Raw genomic sequence first — 21881 nt, forward strand, 5'->3', positions numbered from 1 at the left:
GAACAGATAAATATCGCAATGAATGGTCAGCTTAAATGTTTGCTACACATAATGCCTTCTGTCAAGCAGATGTTTTTTAACAAATCAAATAGAGCTCTTCACCCATTTGACCAATTGGGTGGGTTCTCATAAGTTAGATGCCCGCCCCCGAGGCGGACGGCACTTAATTTTGATGGTTAGCAAAAACCTGAGTTAGCTTTGTTCTGCTCTTTCTGCTGATTCTGCTTTTCCTGGGATTCACTGATTGTCTTTTCTTTTTCATTTTCTTTTTCCCTTTCCTCACATCTTTTGCTTTTCTCATTTTTATGATTTAGTTCAGCCATTTTTTAAGTGTCTTTGTTTTTGATTTTCTTTTGTTCCTGAGTTAAGTTTTTATTTATCGCAAGTCATATCGTCATCACAATATTAATCACTGTTATCGCGTACTGCAGGTTTTCCTAATATCGTGCTGCCCTAGTTTTAACCCTGCTTCAACACACCTGATTTTATTCAGCAGGTGATTAACAGGCTTCTGCAGAGCCTGATGAGCTGTTGAACAGGTGAATCAACCACTGAATCAGAAGTGTTGGAGCAAAGACATGCAGGATACCGGCCCTCGAGGACCAGGGTTCCCCACTCCTGCTTTAGCGTAAAAACAGAAATCCTCTAAAGACGTGTGGAAAGAGTCCGGTCCAGCTCTGAGGACATGCCCTGGACAGATCTGCGACAAAACGTGTTTTAACTAAAACTTCTAATGATTTTGTGCCAGTGTTATATGTGTTATTTGTGCTGCTGAACAGATTTTCCACTTATTCATAAATGGAAAAGCAGCTGCCCCAAAGCATCCAGAGGGAACCTGAAGACCAACCCAGCCCCAAAGGGGCTCGTGCACATCCTCCTACCTGAGCCTGGCAGGACGACGGACACCATTTCTGCAACAGTGTGTTATTTTGATCAGAAATATTGTTCCTATGGTGCAACAATCTTCTGTTCTAATAGAACCCTTGAAAACATTTACTACACTCTAATCTTACATGCAGTTTGGTGCATCAGCACAAGGTGCCTATTTAAGGTGTTCTAGCATTCAATAGTATAAAAAAGCTATGTTCACTTTAAGATTTTTCTAAAGCGTTTCAAAGTGCCGTGTGAAACCAGTCCACCCAGCAGTGAGCTGAGGACTACGTTCACCATGTTCACCTTTTCTTTACAACTAATTCACAGCAGCTATTTTCTATGGAGGAGCACCGACCGACGGGCGGAGCGCCGCGTTTCTGTAGGAACGTTAGAACACCGGCTCTTAGACAGGGCCAGCGGTTCTGTGGGTTCTGTTCTTCAGATAACCTCAGATCTCACTCAGGGTCTCAGATCTCTGTTGTTCCATGTGTGAGTGTGTGTGTGTGTGTGTGTGTGTGTGTGTGTGTGTGTGTGTGTGTGTGAACCCGCTCTGCTGGTTCTGATCTCATTAGAGCTGCTCTCGACATCTCGAGGTGTCGGTGCTTCACTTCGCCTTTTGTTAACAGAGGAACGCCTTTGTTAGGAGAGCGCCACACTCATTAAAATCACACACACACACACACACACACACACACACACACACGCACACACACACACAGATTGGCAGACTGTTATTTCAGGTGAACTTTGTGTTTAATAACTCTTCAGATTTATAATAACGTTGTTTAGACGCTGAGACAACCACCAGCTGCAGGATTTGCTTCTTGATGAAACTAAAGACTTGGCTGTTTTCAGACCTCAAACTGAGCCGAACCAGAACCAGACCAGAACATGTTGATGAGGGAAGAACCTTGGTCAGGACGAGAGTATGTCCTAGAGCACCATTCATGAAACCCTCTTGTTTCTGGTTGTCCTCACACCAGAGGACATCTTTAGGTCCAAGTCCAAAGGTTCCAGAGGTAAACGTGGTGCGATCTCCAGATCTGAACAGGTTTTCACCTCAGAATTTTAAATAAAAAGAGAAGTTCCTGACTAGGTTAACCAGCACACCCGGGTCCAGAAACCTCGCCCAACACTAAACCTGAGAACCGAAGCTCGTTATGGTCCATCTGGATCTGGTTCTGATCGGGGACTAAAAGAGTCCCTGCCTGACGTGGAATCAAACCGGAAACTATAGGGGGTGGGAGGTGTTTGAAGTCTCTGAGAACTGCTTAAGGATCTCCTCTGGTCTTCAGATCTGTCTCTTCAACGAGGACAAAATCCTGCACCCCCATTTTCTAGACCTCTAATTGGTCGGCTCACATATCAGACACAGTGGGAGGCGGAGCCACAGAGAAAACATAGGGGACACATGGAGAGAGGGAGGGTGAAGGGGGAGATGAAGGGAGGGGGGAGGCTGAAGAGGGGAGGACAAAGATGAGGAGGTGCGAAAAAAGGGAGACAGAGAAATGGGGAGAAGGAAAGACGGGGGACCCAGATGGACCCGACCCTCAGAACCACTCACCTGTTTGATCGGGATGGCCCGTCCACTGCCGATGCTGTCGGATCGAGTCTCCAGACCTTTCTTGTCTTTGTCTGGGTCGCTGGTCTTTCTGGACTGTGGACCAGAGAAAAGACACACCCTGTCAGAACCTCAGAGCGTAACCGGACCCAGACAGCTATGATGGTTCCGCTCAAGTCTCAACTAGAACCACATTGAAACACAATAAAATCCAGACTTTGCTCTCCAACACAAATGTTTTAAACTGTCCTTGTCCCTCCTTTGGTTGGTCCTTCTGTGTCCTGCTGTCTTTGAGGACTCACCGTGAAGAGGTTAGAGCGCCGTTTGGACTGCTTCCGGACCGGAGTTGGGGTGTTGGAGCTTTGGAGGACGTCCATCCGGAGCTCCTTCTGACTAGTGCTGGGTGTGGACGGAACCGAGGATGAGAAATCACTGAGACCCCCACCCCCACCACCACCTCCACCTCCACCTCCACCACCATTACTGGTCTGTTTAAGAACATAGAAGACAGAAAGAACCGTCAAAGGGGGACATGACTCCCACAGGGAGACATGTCCCACCAGAGGAGAGATGTCTCACTTGAAGAAAGGACCTGATAGTTAGGGCTGAATGCTCAGGACAAAATAGTGAGGACCCTGGTGAGGACTGCAGGGTGACCTGGTGGTTTTAATCATAAGTGTGTGAAACCTCTGACCTGGCTGACATGGACAGCAGAGACTTGTGTGGAGCAGACAGACGAGTGACTCGGGGAGTTTGGGAGTGACTTGCAAGGTCCGATGGAGAGCTGCTGCTTCTTCCTGATGGTAACGATCTTCTGGGCAACTGCAGAAAACACACAACAACTTTAACACTCCGCAGCAGAGATCTAATCACGGTTTGGTCACATGACAGTGACAGCAATCATCCCAGAGGCGTGCGTGTGTGTGGTGTGTGTATAAAATAACAATACATTTATATACTATTCTTATATGTAGGGGTGTGTGACGGCAAGAACCTGGCAATACATTTATCACATTACAGGGGAGGCGATTCGATGTATCGCGTTACTAAAAGCCAGAGATGTTTGCGGTTTGTCGGACTGAACTTAATTGTAACACTCAGGCCAGATGCCTCCCAGACTCACTCAAATTCAAATTCAAAAATACTTTATTAATCTCAGAGGGAAATTAGAGTTTCAGTACACACAATTCTGAGATCAGACATACAGACATAGACACATGACAGGAATTGGTGACTGTGGTCGTTCACAACCCAAGTCACGCTACCGTAATAGATCAAGAGGGTTTGTATGAGGATTGAGTCACGGGGAGGGAAAAAAAGGCACTTCAGAGTTACCCTCCACAGAGAGGACAGCTTTGCTATGCAAAAAAACACCTCAGACAGATATGCTCACAGACTTCAGACATTACACAACATAAGTGTCCACTAGGTGGGGAGGTAGGGTTGGGACTCTCCTCACTTCAGTGCGTGCAGCCGCATGGGGCAGCGCTCATCACCTCCGTTTGGACAGGGGAGGGAGATAATGGGTTGGAGGGCACATTTACTTCTAGATACGGTTCCAAGGCCTTCACCTGTCACAGTCCCGCCCAGGCTGGGATAGGGAGAAAGAGTTTCCATAGCGACGGCAGCATTCCACATTTCTTCTGAGGGGGGAGTTTTTACTTCAGCCTCACAGGCTCAAGGGTACCAGATTCAGATTAAAATTGTTTTGGGGACCGACAGAGATAATTTCCTCTCTGCCATAAAGTTCTGTTGATCTACAACCCCTCTAGATCCAATAATGGCATAATTAATCCATCCCAATCCGTGCTGATCCGTCCACTCGCTCCTTGATGGAATCAACCTTCTGTGTCAGAGCCTGAATCTCAGCCAAAGTTCCAAGCTTACGACTCATCTCAACAATTATATGAGTCTGTGCGTTCACAGCGCGGTCTAATCCATCCCTGAGCTCCGGGATTGAGCTCAAAAACTCGTTAATTTTCCGGTAAGCCAGGTAACCGCTCAGGCCAAACAGCAGGAATCTCAACACCAAAACGACAAATATCCAGACATCTTCAGAATCCTCTAGAGACAGTTGAGAGAGGCAGATCAGGTTCCACTTTTTCCAGGAGTCCATGACATACCCAGCTGGCTCTGTCCCAGAGGGGCATCTGGGAGCCCCTTCTCCCGTTTTCATCGTTGAAAAAAATTTTGTCAATCGCGTTGAGAGACCAACTGACCAGGTCCATTTTTAATAATTTCCAGTTTCCAGAAAAAATGCAGAAATCGCCGTGCACCCAGAGCAGGACAAACAGCCTTGGGATAAGGAGGGAGGGAGAGGAGAAAAAAGCGTCTGTACTCTCCAAGAGCCAGAAGATAAACATCTAGTGTTATCGCAACATGTTGTTGTTCCATCAGAATGAATGCGGTAAAAACTTCTGCCACCTGGCAGTCGGAGGTTGCACCATACACATAAATACAGTAGCTGTTTACATGTAAATCCTCAATAAAACATTTAAACTCTACTTTTAAATGTAGATTCAGTATCAAACCATGAAATAATAATGCAATATCGTAAACATTGGTTATCAGCTACATCAGCGATATTAATATTGGATATCGACCCACATTTTTATATGGACACATCCCTAATTTAAACCTTCCACATACTTCTGAAAGGGACTTGGTTTGGTCCTAATCCAGAAGTTCCACCTGAGACCTGGAGGGTACAAGTGTTGAAGTGACAGTGTCCAAACACAAAGATGTGGTCCAGGAGCGTCAGACCAAAGCATATACAGTCTATCCTAACGTGTCAACTGAATCAGCAGGGTCGGGAACAGGCCCATTCCCTCTGTTCCAATGAAAATTGATGAGTTTCACAGAATAAACTACTGGTTCCATTGGGGCACCTTGAAAACAGCTGACTGACTGAAAGTTGTTGATCGATGGACTGTTACTGACTGATTTTTCCTCAATGTTGTTGACTTTATTTTGTTGACAGATCTTGTCATCAATAATCTGTGCAGTAAAGGAGCTCTGGAGGTTGAAGAGGTCCATCTTGGTTATCTCAGGGCTATGAAAGTTGTAGGACGATCTTGGTTGACACGTTTGTGCAACACTGCAGGGACATCAGGGGTGGTGCCAGTGATGGTTAAGAAAAGGGACCAGAGGGACCACACTCCTCAGCCTCCATGGAGAAGTCCACTCCAACATACTGGAGACGAGGGTCCGGTGGATAGTGTGAAATCAGGTTGAGAAGGGACAATGTGGGTTTTCTCCTGGCTGTGGAACCATAGACCAGCTCTTTACTCTTGCTAGAGTGCTGGAGGGGTCACAAGAATTTGCCCAAACCCGGAAAAGGCTAATGGCCATGTCCCCAGGTCACAACAACCTTGTGGGGGACTATGAGGAAGATGGCTCTCTGTTATGGGCCATACAGTGAGTCTGGGTTGTGTTGCTGGCAGTAAGTTGGACCGATGTCACTGTTTCTGTGTATTACAGAGCTCCGGACTTCACGTGACTCTCAGAGAGTTGCGCCATGTTGGCAGGCAACAAAGGTAAACAAAATGAACGGGATCGGCTTGGATTTTACTTCGTCTGAGTTTACTTCACACTTTAAAACCGAAGAAATCGTTTTATATAGTCAGAAATTAAATAGACTAAACATCTCTGACCCTTATCGTGCCCCTGGGATACGCTTTAAAAACGCCAGAAGCTGTCGGAGCGGACTTCTTACCAGACCTGGCCAGGGAACGTCTTGGGATTTCCCCGGAGGAGCTGGCCCAAGTGGCTGGGGAGAGGGAAGTCTGGGCCTCTCAACTTAGGCTACTGCCCCCGCAACCCGACTCCGGATAAGCGGATGAAAATGGATGGATGGACAAATAACAGATTTACATGTAAGTAGTTTAAACAGAGAGCTGTGCTGTTTGAATGTATAAACTGAAAGCCAAGAGAAATCACTAGTCCAATTTTTTTCCGTGAATAAAATAAATATGTCAGGCAGGAGCGTCTCAAGATCTGTCAAATAGCAATCCAAAGTGCTTTTCATGTGTGATCTGACAATTGATCAACCATTGCTTAAAAATTAAATACAGCTTATCCGGTTAATTGCTGTGATCATAAAACACGTAAACAGCAGCACGCAGAAATCACGAGGCAACGTTTTACGTGATGTTTACTTGTTGCTATGAGTAATAAGACAGAAAAAGCCACGCCAAAATAAGTTTAGGAAGCCCACTAAGAATTGTAATAAAAGCATTTAAAATGAATACCATACACAGTTGAGGAAACGTTGGTTTAAGTACCTGATATGAAGCGGTCGCTGCATAAATGAAAACCTTTACTCTCGGGATCCCACAGCTTCATTTTAGCCCGGTCACTAGCGTGTTTTATTACAATGATCCAACGTTTGTGGCGCTCCAGATCTTGGGGAATCCTGTAGATGGCTCATTCCTTATGTCGTCCGCATCTGTTCTGGCATTCTGGGGCACAATAGGAATCTACCATATTTCCCATTTTGAGTTTTCTGACAATAACAAATAGTCCAGCTGCGGGCTTCTGCCTGCCAATATGGCGCCGTTTCGATTTGAACTGTTGCATGCCAGGAGGAGTGACGTCCACTCCCGGAGCGCTATAGGACGCATGAGCAACATCGGAATCGTCCGATAAGTCAAGCTGGGCCGATATTAGCAATTTATCTTCATTTCCATCTAGTTGTTGTTTGTGGTCTCAGGTTGTTCTCGTGAGACAGCAATAGTAATGTAGCACGGGACTGTGGGGGTGTTTAACTGATGCAGAGAAGGAATGTAGCTGGTGTGTGTGGAGGGGAACTTTGTAAGCACGGCCATTGGTGGAAGGTGTTTTTCTCTGTTCACTGCTAAGTGTGAAGCAGCAGGGATGAAGATCGGCACCACTAAATCTGAGGCCGTGGTGAGGTCCACGGTGAGCTCAAGGGTCTAGTTCACAAGGAGGGAGGAAGCGAGAGATCGAAAGACAGAAAATAGCAATAATAATATTTTGTGTAAAAGTCAGACAATCTTGATCGATGCAAAGCACTAAGAATACAAAAGCAGTGCTGGTCCGTACCACAGAAACACCACGCGTCACCTCGCTGTGGGGTTTACTCTAAACACTTTTTATCTTTCTGAGTACGATGACGCTGGAGCTGTGTAACAGGCTGGATAAGACTGAAGATTCATAATAACACACACACAAGTGCACACGGACAACACAATGTGAGCGTTGTTTACACACTGTCATGTGTGTATTTGTGTGTGAATATTTACACACTTGATGTGATTTCTTGGCAGTTCTTTAACATTGTGTGTCTGAGTGTGTGTGTGTGTTCATTACAGCTCATTAGTGAGTGCCAACGTAGCATCCAAAGTCTGCACTTTGACACGGATTATAAAGATGAGCGTGTGTGTGTGTGTGTGTGTTTAGGGTTCATGTTGCTGTAATTAGGCTAATTAAATTAGCACACTGATGGATGAGAGAGCACAGTGCTGTCATCCCCCATCCCTCATACAGTGGTCAGTGACCCCGCCCCTTCGACCAGAACAGGCTTCACTTCACATTACAGCACACTGATGACGACACACACACACACACACACACACACACACACACACACACACACACACACACACACACACACACACACACGTGTACACACACAAACAAGCACTCATGCACATACACACCTATGAACGTTTACACACACGTACACACATACCCACAAGCGCACACACGAACAAGCACGCACATACACACACACTCACCTATGCATGCTCACGCACACGTGCACACACAGGCATGTATGCATGCACAAACACACACTCACACATTCACATGTGTGCACACACCAACAAATACACATATTCAAATACACAAACTAAAAGATGAGCACACTCACGCACGCGCACACACACACGCACACACACACACAACTACAAAATCACAACACCAAAACATTCTACGGTTCTGTTGGGTCAGTGTGAACCTGCTCATCGCCATGACGATCCCGCTGATCATGAAGATGAGTGTAATTAAAGCACCACCCTTACAGCAGCCGCCATCGATTGGTTGATCAATGAAGCGAAGGTCACAAAATATATAAATGATACTTATACACACACACACACACACACTTCTTGTTCGTGTGTCCTGATTTTACACACAATCGACGCACTCGTGTTTACAAAATGTTGTTTAAATCAGAGGGTTTAGGAACAATTATTCACCACAAAGACAGACACACAGACACACACGCACACACACACACATATACACACACACACACACAGGGCTGGCGGCTGCTGTCGACAGAAAACATTAAACTCATCGTTCTGCTGGATGATTAGAAAACTGATTAATCTGAGATAATGAGACAAATACAAGGAGCCAAGTACACACACACACACACACACACACACACACACACACACACACACACACACACACACACACACAAAACCCAGATTAACACACAGACACACATTTCTCCACTCAGCAATACACACGGAGGAATGATAAAGAGGATAACAAGGCAGCGTTTAGTGAGGAGCTCTCTCCTGAGGCCGAAAACATCCAAACACACACACACACACACACACACACACACACACACACACACACACACACACACACGCACGTGCGCACACCTACCAACTCTCTGTGCTGCATCGCCTCCCCCTGCAGGACTAACTAAGAACTGCATTTTACCCATACATGAGGGATGTGACTGGACCAGAGGCATGGATTAAGGAACCATCAGCAGGAAACAAGAACAAATCAGAACTCAGTGGATGAGTGGAGTCAGCGATGAAGGCTGCATCACGATGTGTTCAGAGGAATGTCTGGTTTCTTTTTCTAGAGGCAACATGTGGCTCATCCCTTTAGTTAGAGATCTTGAATGATTCAGGGTGTAAAGGTCAGCCTTGAAAAGAAACAGAACTAGAAACTAAACTGGGTCAAAGACTAAAGAGGACTCATATTTCATGTGCAGTGGTCTCTAGTAGGAATGAATGCCTTGTAAGTCATACTCTGGGGAAAAAAAGCTCAGATGCACCTGTTTCACAGCTGGAGGAGAAACTATCTTACCACGGCAGGATTTGGAGTCTTACTTCCTGATATTTGAACATCTCGCCTCTGATTGGATATCAGCAACACAACCCTACCACTAACTTACAACACTGACATTTAATCTCCACAAATAACACAAGCTTGGAGAAGTTCTGCTGTGTGGTGAAGTTTCTAATGCTAACAGTTAGCTTCTATTAACAGATACGTTCTCTGTTGGACGCTAAACCAACAACAGCCTTCCCCGTCGTGAGTCAAGATGGGTAAGTCCATGAACGTTAAGTAGCAGTGTGACGTAGATCTGTCAGGCTTTTCTAATCCTAGAGTTTCACTGTCTATTATCTATCACAAGCTAAAGTAGGAGGTAGGTGTAGGAGACTGTTTTCATGTTCAGCGTGCATGAAAAACCCACAGTTGACTGTTTATAATCAGAAATTATCAGTAAAAATGGTTTTTCAGTGAAGTACCACTTTTAATCGAAGGTCAGAAGAACTAGAAACGATAACAGGAACTTCTGCGCTGGTTCGGGGGTTCCATATGGGATCAGAAATTTAATCTGTACTGTGATGTCTCTGTGCTCCCCCATCCCGGGTTTCTGCCGACAATGAGTCCAGAACCTCTTACCGTCCTGGAAGACCCGCTCCACGTTTAGGCCGTAGGTAGCACAGGTCTCATAGTAGGTGCAGCGCTTCAGGTCATTGGACAGCTTCCTGGCACGGCTGTCGTCAATCACCCTCGGATTGGACGAGCTGATGGCATCTGACAGGAAACAGAAAAACAACTTCCTGCTAACATGTTGCTAAAAATTGCAACAGTACTGTGATGTCTCTGTGTGTCCAGATCTCTCAGGACAATGCAGCGGTGGTCAGGTGGACAAGGTCCTACAGGTGGACCAGGTTCCAGACTGAATGGATCAGATCTGGGACACACAAAAGCAGCCTGAAACATCTGGACTTAGAAACTGGTTCCAGACCAGCAGCTTATAGAAAGATCAGATGGACTTTGGCGCCACCTCCTGGTGGGTCCAGGTCTCCTGCTGCTAAAACCCCCCTTTGATCAGGCTCTGAGGAGCTCAGGCAAGAGAAGAGTCTCCAGAACCTTCATCAATTTAATTATGAAGCTTCTGCGAAGGACAGAATCACCAGAACTGCTCCATCCAAAAGAATCTGATCAAATCTAATTCCATTGCTAATATTTGATTAAACAAATTAAACATTCATTGGTTTTTAATGATTTTTTTATTTAGTAAGTTTACCAAATTTGCCCCGCCCCTTTTTAAATGTTCCAACAGGGGTCAGGAAGTGGTTTCGGTTCCTGAACCAGTGCCTGAGGTGACTGAGGTAGAGAGTACAATATCAAAACAAAACACAGGAAACAATTCAGGTCACCAAAATAAAAGCATTTAGAGATCTGCTAAGCATTTGATTATATGTCATGACCTTTGACCTCTGACCTGTTGGTTCTGGGGTCGCCTAATGTCTGTCTGGGTTATGGTTCCTTTCAACAGATGAGCAAGTGGCTTTGGGTTGAATCAGACTGATCCTGGTCTCTGGAACCCTTTCAGGACTAGAACTACATGAATCTGTTTCATTAGAACCTCATGTGTTTGGTTTCCTCCCAAAGTCACAGATCCATAAAGAACCAGGGTCCTGATCTAGAACCAGGGTTCTGATCCATAATCAAGGTCCTGATCTAGAGTGAAGGTCCTGATTTGGAACGAGGGTCCTGATCTAGAACCAGTGTCCTGATCCAGAACCAGGGTCCTGATCTAGAACCACTGTACTGATCCAGAACAAGTGTCCTGATCCAGAACAAAGTTCCTGATCCAGAACCAAGGTCCTGATCAAGAACCAGGGTTCTGATCCAGAACCAAGGTCCTGATGTAAAACCAAGGTCCTGATATAGAACCAGGGTCCTAATCCAGAATCTGGGTCCTGATCCAGAACAAAGTTCCTGATCCAGAACCAAGGTCCTGATCAGGAACCAGGGTCCTGATCTAGAACCTGGGTCCTGATCTAAAGCCAGGGTCCTGATCCAAAATGAGGGTCTTGATCTAGAACCAAGATCCTGATCTAGAACCTGGGTCCTGATCTAAAGCCAGGGTTCTGATCCAAAACCAGGGTCTTGATCTAGAACCAAGGTCCTGGTTCAGTACAAAGGTCCTGATCCAGAACCAGAGTCTTGATCTAGAACAAAGTTCCTGATCCAAAACCAGGGTCTTGATCTAGAACCAGGGCCTTGATCCAAAACCAGAATCCTGATCAGAAACTAATACTGTGATCCAGAACCAGGGTCATGATCCAGAACCTGAGTCCTGACCTAGAACCTGGGTCCTGATCTAAAGCCAGGGACCTGATCTAGAACCAGAGTCTTGATCTAGAACCAGAGTCCTGATCCAGATCCATGGTCCTGATCTAGAACCAAGGTTCTGATCTAGAACCTGGGTCCTGATCTAAAACCAGAGTCCTGAACCAGAACCAGGTTCCTGATCTAGAACCTGGGTTCTGAACTAGAACCAGAGTCCTGATCCAGGGTACTAATCTAGAACCAAGTTCCTGATCCAGAACCAGGGTCCTGATTTTAAACCAAGGTCCTGATCCATATCCAGGGTCCTGATCTAGAACCAATGTTCTGATCTAGAACCAGGGTCCTGATCTAGATCAATGGACTAGATCAGAACCGACCCCAGTGGTAAACTGAACTGAGATCAGCTGTAGTTCTGATCTGGGGCCAGAAGGAGGCAGCAGAGCCTCAATCAGACTGACGTGGATCAAATCTGACCGGTCCTAGTACCGAGACAAGAGGTGTGTGTCAGACCTTGTGTCCCGACCAGAACCAGTGGCAGGTCTGTGGCGTTCCTGAAGCTGGCCAGGCGGTTGAAGTAGTGGTAGACCGTCTGGAAGCTGATCTCGTCCTCCAGACTGAAGACGAAGACGATGGCGTCAACCCATAATGCAAACTACAAAACAGAACACAACCTTCAGCCTGGAGCAACACATAACCGGTCCCGGTACATTTTCTAGTGCACAAAAAAGCTCAAGCTAAGGATGTTCCGATCACTTTTTTTTTTTTTTTTGCTCCCGATCCAATTCCGAGTCATTTGATTTTAAGGATCTGCTGATACCGAGTCCCGATCCGATAGTTCAGAAACGAAAGAAGGCGAACACACTAGAGTTGTCCTTATTAACATTAATGCGTTTCTTTCTTTCTGTATTAATTTAGTTTCTTTAGTAGATTAGCCAAAAAACATCACTTGTTTAGGAAGTACTTTACTAAGAAGCGCGTTAACATTACGAATAAATGTAAAAGTAGCCCAGTCGCTCATATTTTTTATCGTGTACTCCGTGTGTGGTTGCTTTCAGCAAAAGGCGTGGCGCATGACGGTCAGCAGCAGAGTAACTTTTGTCTACAAAACAACTGTGAAGCTGCTACGTTTGTAACGGTAAGAAGAGAGCAGATCATACCGTGACTCAGGGAGACTGAAGAACACGACGTTTGCAACCTCAGACACTCATGCAGTGTGATAAATATTCAGCTCTCTTGGCATGTTTGCTGTCCGTAGACCATTTCTTGGTTTCTTTAAGTATCTTTTCGTGTCGGCTGGCTTAGCTGAATTCCTGCAGTGAACTGAGCAGGGTCGGTTTTTTAAGGTGGCACATTAGTGTTGAACGCAGCACGACCTTTTCCACCTCATTAAAGCCTTTGCACACATAACACGCGTTTAAAACACTCCTTTTGCTGTTCATTCAAAAATAAATAACAGACATTTTTTCTCTCTTGAGGTGACAACTATGCTCTGTTAGCTAACTGCTACATGTTATGGTGCGTGGATTCCCAAACTACCTTAAATTGTGGGACTTTATGGTGTCGTCTGTGAAACAAAGAATACTGATGTAGAGGCGCTTGTATGGTAAAATCTGATTTTTCCCACCGATTCCGATTCCCTGAACATCACGAGATCTGACCTGTTTCCGATCACGTGATCGGATTGGAGCATCCCCAGTTCAAGCCCATCAGAAGAAGTTGTCCCGAACCTGACCCAACCCATCAGAGTGGAGCAGAACCTACCTGAGCCTCAGGAGGACCTCCTTCATCTCTGATCAGCAGCAAGTGGCTCTGACCGTCCACCACCATCTCCTTCTTAAAGCGTCCTCCTGGAAAACAGCCGCCAATCAGCTGACCGCACTCAAGGTACCAGGTAGGAGGAGCTATGCAAGATGACGCCGAGCAATGAGGATGAAAGATGTTCCTCTGATCTCAGATCTGATCACCACAGAGTTCTGACCTTTGACCCTGAAGTCTGAAGCTCTGTGGAGCCATTCATGTCTCTAAAGAATGTGGGCGGAGCTATTGAATGATGCTGGAGGTTATAACAGATTAGTCTGATGAGTGTTAGTACCAGAACCAGGATTGGAATCAGAACTGAAAACAGGATCGGACAACTGATGTGGATATGGAGTTCAACTACAGTGGAGAATGATGATGATGGTAATGATGATGGTGATGAGGGGGTGGTACTAAAAGCTCAGGTCCAGGATCAGCAGTTTCAGGTCCCAGTAGACCTAAATATCCCGACCATCTGGTTTTCTTCAGAGATCAGGTGGTCTGGATAACCTAAAGAGGTCCTAGAACAACTTTGTGGCTCTATGACACACATGAAACTGTGTTGGGGCCCAAAATGACCTTGGGGCCAAAGACAGCCTCATAATAAGAGCCATGAGACAGGTTAACCCCGCCCACTTGACCAAGACGTGAATATGAAATGAGCCGTGTGCTGATTGGCCGGTAAACTCTGCTGGTTCTATAACTACCTAGTAAGGTTTTATATTTCTGATGCTGAAGTGGGTTGGGACATGCAGATGAAAGGGGCGTGTCTAATCTCATGAGCTTAAAGCTTTACTGGTTTACATAAAAGCAGGTCAGAGATGGAACGGACCTTGTTGAACCCCTAGCTGCCTTGCTCATCAACAACAACAAGGTAAATGTAGTTTTGTATTCTAGGACCGCTTTAAGACTACAGACCGACTGAAAAATGATCTGGTCTGGGATCAAGCCAGACCGGAATAGATCAGACCCGACCCGACACAACCAGATCGGAGATGAAGCCAAGGATCTGCAGAACTGAACCTGAATCCACCTCTAACAGGATCTAGGATAGAGGGAGGTGAGGAGGGTGTTTTTACCTGCATCCACGTCAGCTGTTACACAAGGTGAGTCCAAAGACAGGAAGAGAAGAAAAACAGAGCATGAAGGATTCAGATCAACGGGGAGGGGGGTGGTAATAAACAGAGACGTAAAAGCAGCAGAACCTGAAGAACCTGGAGGTCTAAGAGCTTCAGAGAGTTGTGGCAGTCAAAGGTCAAGGGTCAAAGTCAGAGGTCAGGTGACCTCCCAGTCCAAAGAGTTGAGTGTTAAGCCTGATTTATGCTTCTCCGTCTGCGTCAGTGCGGAGACACGCAACGCCATTATCCGTCCTTGCGTAGGGCTCCGGCAGGCTCGCAAGTACGTACGGACTCGAGCCCACTTTTTTAAACATCCGTCGAACGAGACGGATTACGCAAGCTTGTGATTGGTCAGGACGCCGCTGTTGTTTACAGCGTCGCCATTGCAAAGAGAGCCGAGTTTAACTAGCGGCAGACACGGAGAAGCTTGAAGAATACCTCGTGAAAAAAACTCTAAAAATATGAACGTTTCATCCTCCCGTGACTGGAGGAGTGAAAAGATGCGCAGCAAGCGTTTTATTTGTGGACGGAAATGACAGGAAACATGGGTTTAGAGGTCGGGAGCACATGAAGAGGTGGGAGAATGAGAGACAAATATGTAAAAGTCTCTTATATACACAAAAAACACAATATAAACACACGATCTTGGACGATACATGACAGGATACCACAGAACAGCGCTACGCCCTCTGTTGTCCTGCCGAGGAATTGCTTTGCAACACTCTCCAGGAGACGGAGAAGTAAAAGAGCAAATCGCTTCCGTCAATCCGTGCGTGTCTGTCCCTTGCGGAGCTGACGGAGAAGCATAAACCAGGCTTTATGGAGGTAAGCCTCAGTGAGACATGGACAAAGACTAGTGTGGATCAGATAACAACTATTATTATTATTATTATACCATTAGGCCTGAGATTGAAGGCTGGGGTAAAGACATCATATGAGTGAGATGTGTACAGTCTCCATGGTAACCAGAGTCCAGCTTCTGCAGAGCACTGCCAGAGGAACTGGTCTAAACCCTGTCCCCAGATTCCAGGACTGCTAGAAGATGTTTGCTGGAGGTGATCGGCTCCTCGGGAACCCCAGCTCAGTGAAGGGCTAAAGAGACTCCAACATGGAGTCATTTCCTCCACCCTTCCCATAGCTGTTGTACCAGATCGTACTGGAGAACAAGGAGATGTTTCACTTCGAGCTGGAAATTATCAACAAGACTGAAATCATCTCTGGAAACATCTGCGTGCGGAACACTTGAACTGTAAAAAGAGCCATGGGAGCACCCACATCATCATCATCATCATCATCATCATCATCGGAAACATGGTCGCTCCAGCAGCAGCGGTCACATGCTTACTGGGGCCAGTGATGGACATGTCACATGTTGCTCCTCAGGGCTAGAACCTAGTCTGGAAACTGATAGGGATGCACCGATCAGGTTTTTTGCTGTCGATCACCGATACCGATATCAAAGAATGCTGATCACCGATACCGATATCAAAGAATGCTGATCACCGATACCGATCACTTGGATTGGCCAGAAATTTTCTACAACATTATAATGAGTGCTACAAACTACATAATCTGGGAATAAAGGAAATGTAACCTAATCTAAGATGGTCTGTATTAGGGTTGTCACGGTGTGAAAATTTAACCTCACGGTTATTGTGACCAAAATTACCACGGTTTTCGGTATTATCGCGGTATTTTTTTTAAACGTGCTACATTTTCACACTATTAAATAAACCCTGTATGTCAGGAAATATTGTCCTCAGTTTGCGTCTAAATTTAGCCTAAAATGTGTTATTTTGTAATTATGTTGTTTATTTGTTTACATTTTTCCCTTTAGTCTTTAAAATACCAATATTTGCCCATAACTTCTTATTTTTTGTCTGTTTGATGTCATCATTTTAAAAATATTAGTTCAGATGATACTCAGTACTCAAGTAGCCTTCTAATCAGATACTTTTTTACCCTTACTTGAGTAATAAACCCTATATCAGGGAAATGTTGTCCTCGGTTTGTGTCCTTCCAGTGAGCTTTGCAGATGTAGGAAAATGTCATCAGGCAGTAATCGTTGTTAAATTCATAATTATTCTCGGAGAGAGACCAACTCTTATCTGCCCCTGGGAGCCCCGTAATGCATAGCGTCATTTCAACATGGCGGTGTCCGCGACACGGTTTATATGCAGGTAGCGGCGCTGCGGCTGCTTTATATAGCGACTCGTTGCATTCTCCCTCAACCCAAATCCTCGGATCACGCATTTTAGCTAAAACGCTAACGTTAGCTTGCCTTGCGTTGACTGTAGAGTTGTGGGTGATGGTCACGCAGATGTGTCATGAGATTTGAAGCGTTGCTGCCTTTCACAGACACTTTTTCTGCACGTGCTGCAAACAGGATAGCCGTCTTCTATAAACTCCCTCAGCATTCTTCAAATATCTAAAATATGCCCGTAATTCCGACTTTTTCTTCTTTGTGGGATAATAAATGTCCTCCTGAGCGCTGCCGTCTCCTCCTTTGACCATTATTTCAGCTTTAGCTCAAGAAAGTTTTGGTTGTAAACAGCAAAGTGCGCATGTGCCGCCGACAACTTCAGCCGATGATACGGTGGCTGTTAAGGGTCACCTCGCCTACACCGCAGTCACGGTAATCCACCAAGATAATATAGTTTTTTAAAAAACAAGACGGTTATTAATATTGTCAACTTTTTTGTTTTTACCGGGGTTTACCTCTACACTGGTTACCGTGACAACCCTACCTGATCGGTCTGCTTTGATCTATTTTGAAAATTCCGATCAAAACCGATAGGGGCGCTATCGGCCGATTACGATCAAATGCCGATCCATCGGTGCATCCCTAGAAACTGATAGTAATTTAGTCCAGCAGCATCTCCTTGTTTGAGTCAGGAAGACCCAAAACCCTCAGGACCAGGACCTGGATCAGAACCAGGACTCTAGGTGCTTATTGTTATTTTATGAGTCAGATTTAGGATCTTTGCTGTTAATTGTTCACTTTATGGCTACTCGTTGTAATGCGTAACCATAGCAACAGCAGGTTCTTTAAACCAGAGGGAGCAGCTTCACATCTCAGATAATCCCCAAACTGTCTTTGTGGATCTGTTTGGAACCACTTTAGCGAACGTGTCTCTAAATTCAACCTGATGGTTCTGGTTTGTCTCGCTCTTCTTCCTGAGACAGGTTTTGTTGGTTCTGTCTCCCGTCCACGTGTCTTTTGTCTCAGACTGGAACATGGTGGGCCGTTTTAGCTGCTTGAAGCGTCTAAACGACTCATTCCTGCAGCTCTACAGAGGCGGAGCGGGTCTGGGGCGGGACACGGTGGCGCTGTGAGGTTCTGGAAAGTTCTTAGCCTGGAGACGCTGCATTGTTTACTAATACACGAGGAAACTGCTCCAGACCAAACACACCAAAGACTGCATCCAGAACAGGGACGGGCTTACGTCTGATCTCGGGTCAGTCTGGTGGACAGTGGGAACAGGTCTGACGGTTTATTAGAGTTTTACAGATCACAGTCTGGGGTTGGAGGTCCGTCTGGATCGGTTCTGGTGGGTTTAGTACAAAAAACAGGAACAGGTGTTAAAAGGCATCAGAGACGTTCCTACCCTCAGGAGACTCCTCCTGGACGTACGTTCCTGTCAGGTACCTGTGGACCAACGCCGACTTCCCACTGGCCAGATTACCCACAATGCCCTGTGGAAACCAAGAAATCAGTGGATCCCAAAAGATCGCCGACATATCTGACTGACATCTGATGTTTACACAGATTCTAACTGGATCATAAGAACCACACAGAACAGGGTCATCATGATCCCAGTGGTCCTAACACCTCCTAAATATTAGTTCTTCTTCAGACCTCTAGACAGGCTGGGGAGCTCCAGGAAGTCCAGCTGGATCAGGATCAGTGGTTCAGAGTTCCTGTCCCAGCAGCCTGATGGGTTAAAACCTAGTCTAGAAGTTTCTAAAACTCACCACTTTAAGTTCTGGTACTGTTCGGCTCAGGGTCCACTCCTGACTGTTCACAAACGCATCTGAAACAGAAGCAGAACCGGAACCTTTGGTTACTCAGCTGTGCAAAAATCATGATGCATAACAAAAATTTAAAATACAGGAATTAGTCAGCTGATTGTCGCCTAGCAACAGCATCCTCAGATGAGAGCGCGGGAGAAGAGAAGACAGACACCAGACAAGAGCACCAAAGACGAGGTGGATGGATGCAGTGATGACATGAGTGAGACGCTCCATCAGGGACGTGAGGACGAGTTTACACAAGTCTAGAAAAGCCCAAACCACTGTGGGCTCTTCTGGTACCAGAACCTCTGGACCAAAACAGACTGAAGCTTGTTCTCTTTCTTCAGCTTTGGGAACTAAAGATGTATGGTGGCTCTAGAGGGACACAAGCCTGAAACCTGTTCAACCAACTGTGTGTGTGTGTGTGTGCGTGCGTGCGTGCGTGCGTGCGTGCGTGCGTGTGTGTGTGTGTGTGTGTGTGTGTGTGTGTGTGCGTGCGTGCGTGTGTGTGTGTGTGTGTGTGTGTGTGTGTGTGAGACTGCTGTTTGTGTAACTTTATCTGTTTGATCCAGTTGACCCAAGCAGATGAAACTTGAGAACAGGTCCTGAAAGGAAATGCGGTGCGTTCACGGACCTCACACACAGACAGATGTCACAGATAGGGCGGACCAGACCCAGACTCAACTCACTCTCTAGTAATAATTAAAAATTACAAATTATTAAAGCAAATAGAACCAAGCCTCCTACAGGTTCCAGAGTGGGAAGAACTCTTTGGGCCACAGACGACATCTGTGCCAAACCTGAGTGTGAGGACGTCGTTCTCCTCACCAGAACTATGAGGTTCCTCCTTACGGACAGCCCTGGATCCCCAGGGACACAAAAGAACCGCTTAACAAGTAAAAGAGTAGTCTGGGAGGGAGACTAGAACCACAGAGGAGATTAGAAAAGCAGCTCAAAGTCGAGGTACGTTCAACAAGGAAGTGTCCAGGAAGCACCTGGAGACCGAGCTCCAGCAGAACAATAGGAGATGTGTGGTGAGGGATGAAGAACAGAATCAGATAGATGGAACGTTGTTCTTTAACCCCTTAAACCCAAACACCCCCCGGGACTGGAGGTTGCAGGACTTAGGGGTAAAATCATCCCGACTTAACAGGGACAGGAATGATGAAAACACCATTTCTGCCTCAACACCACCGAAGGACAGAGACCTGGTGGGCTACTTAGTGGAGCGGTGTGACAACAATCATCTCCTCTAAAACCAAAGAGAAGATTGTGAATTTTAGAAGAAGCAGGAACATGTGAAACACTTGTTCCATCATAGGAGAAGAAGTGGAGGTGTCCACCTTACAGAGCAGAGGACAGAGCAGACTGGACTTGACTTAAGAAGTGCAGGTCTGATATTTCTGCTGGTTCTGACCACACACACACACACACACACACACACACACACACACACACCACAGTTTTAATCGGATAAACAACAGAAACTAAATACTGAGCTGAGATTCAGTAAGCTTGTCCAGATGTGCACCAAGAGGCTAACAGCTGGATCAGGGTCAAGCAGGCCCAAATTACACCAGATTCTGGTTGTGACCTGAACATCTAAACACGTCTCACATCAACTCCACTAGTCCACACAGATGTGGACAATAAACCTTAAATATCAAGCTGGTCATCTGGGTCCTGGAGGATGCTTTAATCACATCTGGATTAGGCTCCTCCCACATCTGCATGAGCTCCTGCCTTCTAACATCTGTACCAAGGCCTCCTCCTGATGGACCTGAAGTCCACCTGTCTCGTGCTCTGAGCAGAATCAAGTCCGTGTTTCGTCATGTTTATAAAACAAAAAGCTACAGAACTATGGAGCAGAACCACGGGTTCTGCAGGAGTGTGCTCCCTTATCTGGACCAAGAAGAACCAGGACACCCGGGGGTTTCTCCGCTCCTACCTTCGATCGCGATGACATGCTCCCGGATCTGGTTCTGCAGCAGCGGCTCCTCCACCCGCTCCAGCAGCTCATAGATGGAGTAGATATTGGGATGGACGGACTCGAACCTCTGGATCTCGGTCCGGATCGCGGCCGAGTTGGCCAGGTGCTGCTGGTAGTTCATCCCTGGAACTCCCTGTGGGGGTTCACCTAACTGCTCTCCGCAAAAAGCAGCGGACCCCCGGGGAGAGGTTTGGAGAATCAGGTCGGTGAAGCTCCAGGAGACTGTTCAGGACTTCTGAATCCTCATCTGCTGACCAGCGGGATTGATGCTGGATTTGGTCTCTACGCAGTAATGTTTTAATCCAACAGAGAGCTCAGACCCTCTACATCCCTGGAGTATCTAATCCGAGTGTTCCTCCAGCGGCCGCGGCAGGTGGCTGCTACTGTCCGGAGAAAGCAGCTGTTCGGCGGTGCGTCCCACTTCCCAGCTCCGCTTCAGTGACAGATGTGCGGCAGGCGGCGGAGCACCGCTTCCCCATATCCCACCTCCTGTCTGGGCAGTATCCCACCGGCTTCCTAACGTGTTGCCGGACTACTGGAGGCTTTTTACGGCACTTTGTGTCATGACGAACCGGACGAGACGGCCTTGTTAGGTGGCTAAAGCTAACTAGCTATAGCTTCCACAAACCAAGGATAAAGACAGGAAATCGCCGACTCCCACGCGTTAAAGTCCGCCTCACATCAGGCCGGAGAGTGGGGCTGAGTTCCCGGACGAGACGCAGGAGAGACCCGGAGAGGTGAACAACACCAGTGGATGCTGGTGGTTCGGTAAACACTGGAGGTGTGTAGTTTGGATCCCCGCTCCTGTCCCTCCGTGGGTTTTGTCTCCGCGACAGATGAACAGCTTGGGGTCCTCCTCGGCCTGGATGTGGAGCTGCGCAGCGGGAGCTCCGGGACACTCCGTAGCGGTTAAAAGCTCCGTCTATAACAGGTATGACCTCTCAACAAAATCAGGACGCTGTTCCGGTCCAGTATCCCAGCTAGGTGGGCTCTGTCCCACAAGATCCCAACCGGGATTTCCTCGCGCGAGGATCATATTACACAGAGTTCCGGTCCGGCGTTTCAAAATAAAGCCAGAGACCGCCAACATGACACTTCGAGATGGCTTGGGGTTGCTACAGCAACAGCAAGACGACCCCTCTGTTCAAAACCAATAACTTAC

At 46.5% G+C, this 21881-nt stretch overlaps 1 protein-coding gene across 6 annotated transcripts in view; it reads right to left on the reverse strand.

Moving 5' to 3' along the window:
- agap1 (ArfGAP with GTPase domain, ankyrin repeat and PH domain 1) overlaps positions 1–21842 on the reverse strand; it is a 70757-nt gene extending 48915 nt beyond the window's left edge. The window contains exons 1-10 of one of the 6 annotated variants that reach the window (XM_070549624.1): positions 20678–21842; positions 18691–18749; positions 18324–18411; positions 14677–14691; positions 13562–13647; positions 12311–12452; positions 10118–10252; positions 3129–3256; positions 2737–2922; positions 2438–2530 (exon numbers count right to left, since the gene is read on the reverse strand). In XM_070549624.1, the coding sequence (XP_070405725.1) occupies positions 2438–2530; positions 2737–2922; positions 3129–3256; positions 10118–10252; positions 12311–12452; positions 13562–13647; positions 14677–14691; positions 18324–18411; positions 18691–18749; positions 20678–20840 (1095 nt within the window). In that variant the 5' untranslated portion in view covers positions 20841–21842. The remainder of the gene's footprint in view (positions 1–2437; positions 2531–2736; positions 2923–3128; positions 3257–10117; positions 10253–12310; positions 12453–13561; positions 13648–14676; positions 14692–18323; positions 18412–18690; positions 18750–20677) is intronic. The other 5 variants (XM_015957887.3, XM_070549622.1, XM_054735398.2 and 2 more) reach the window with 5 other exon arrangements.
- Positions 21843–21881: the final 39 nt, after the last annotated feature.

The sequence above is a fragment of the Nothobranchius furzeri genome, chromosome 3, assembly GCF_043380555.1.
Source record: "Nothobranchius furzeri strain GRZ-AD chromosome 3, NfurGRZ-RIMD1, whole genome shotgun sequence".
Taxonomy (NCBI): domain Eukaryota; kingdom Metazoa; phylum Chordata; class Actinopteri; order Cyprinodontiformes; family Nothobranchiidae; genus Nothobranchius; species Nothobranchius furzeri.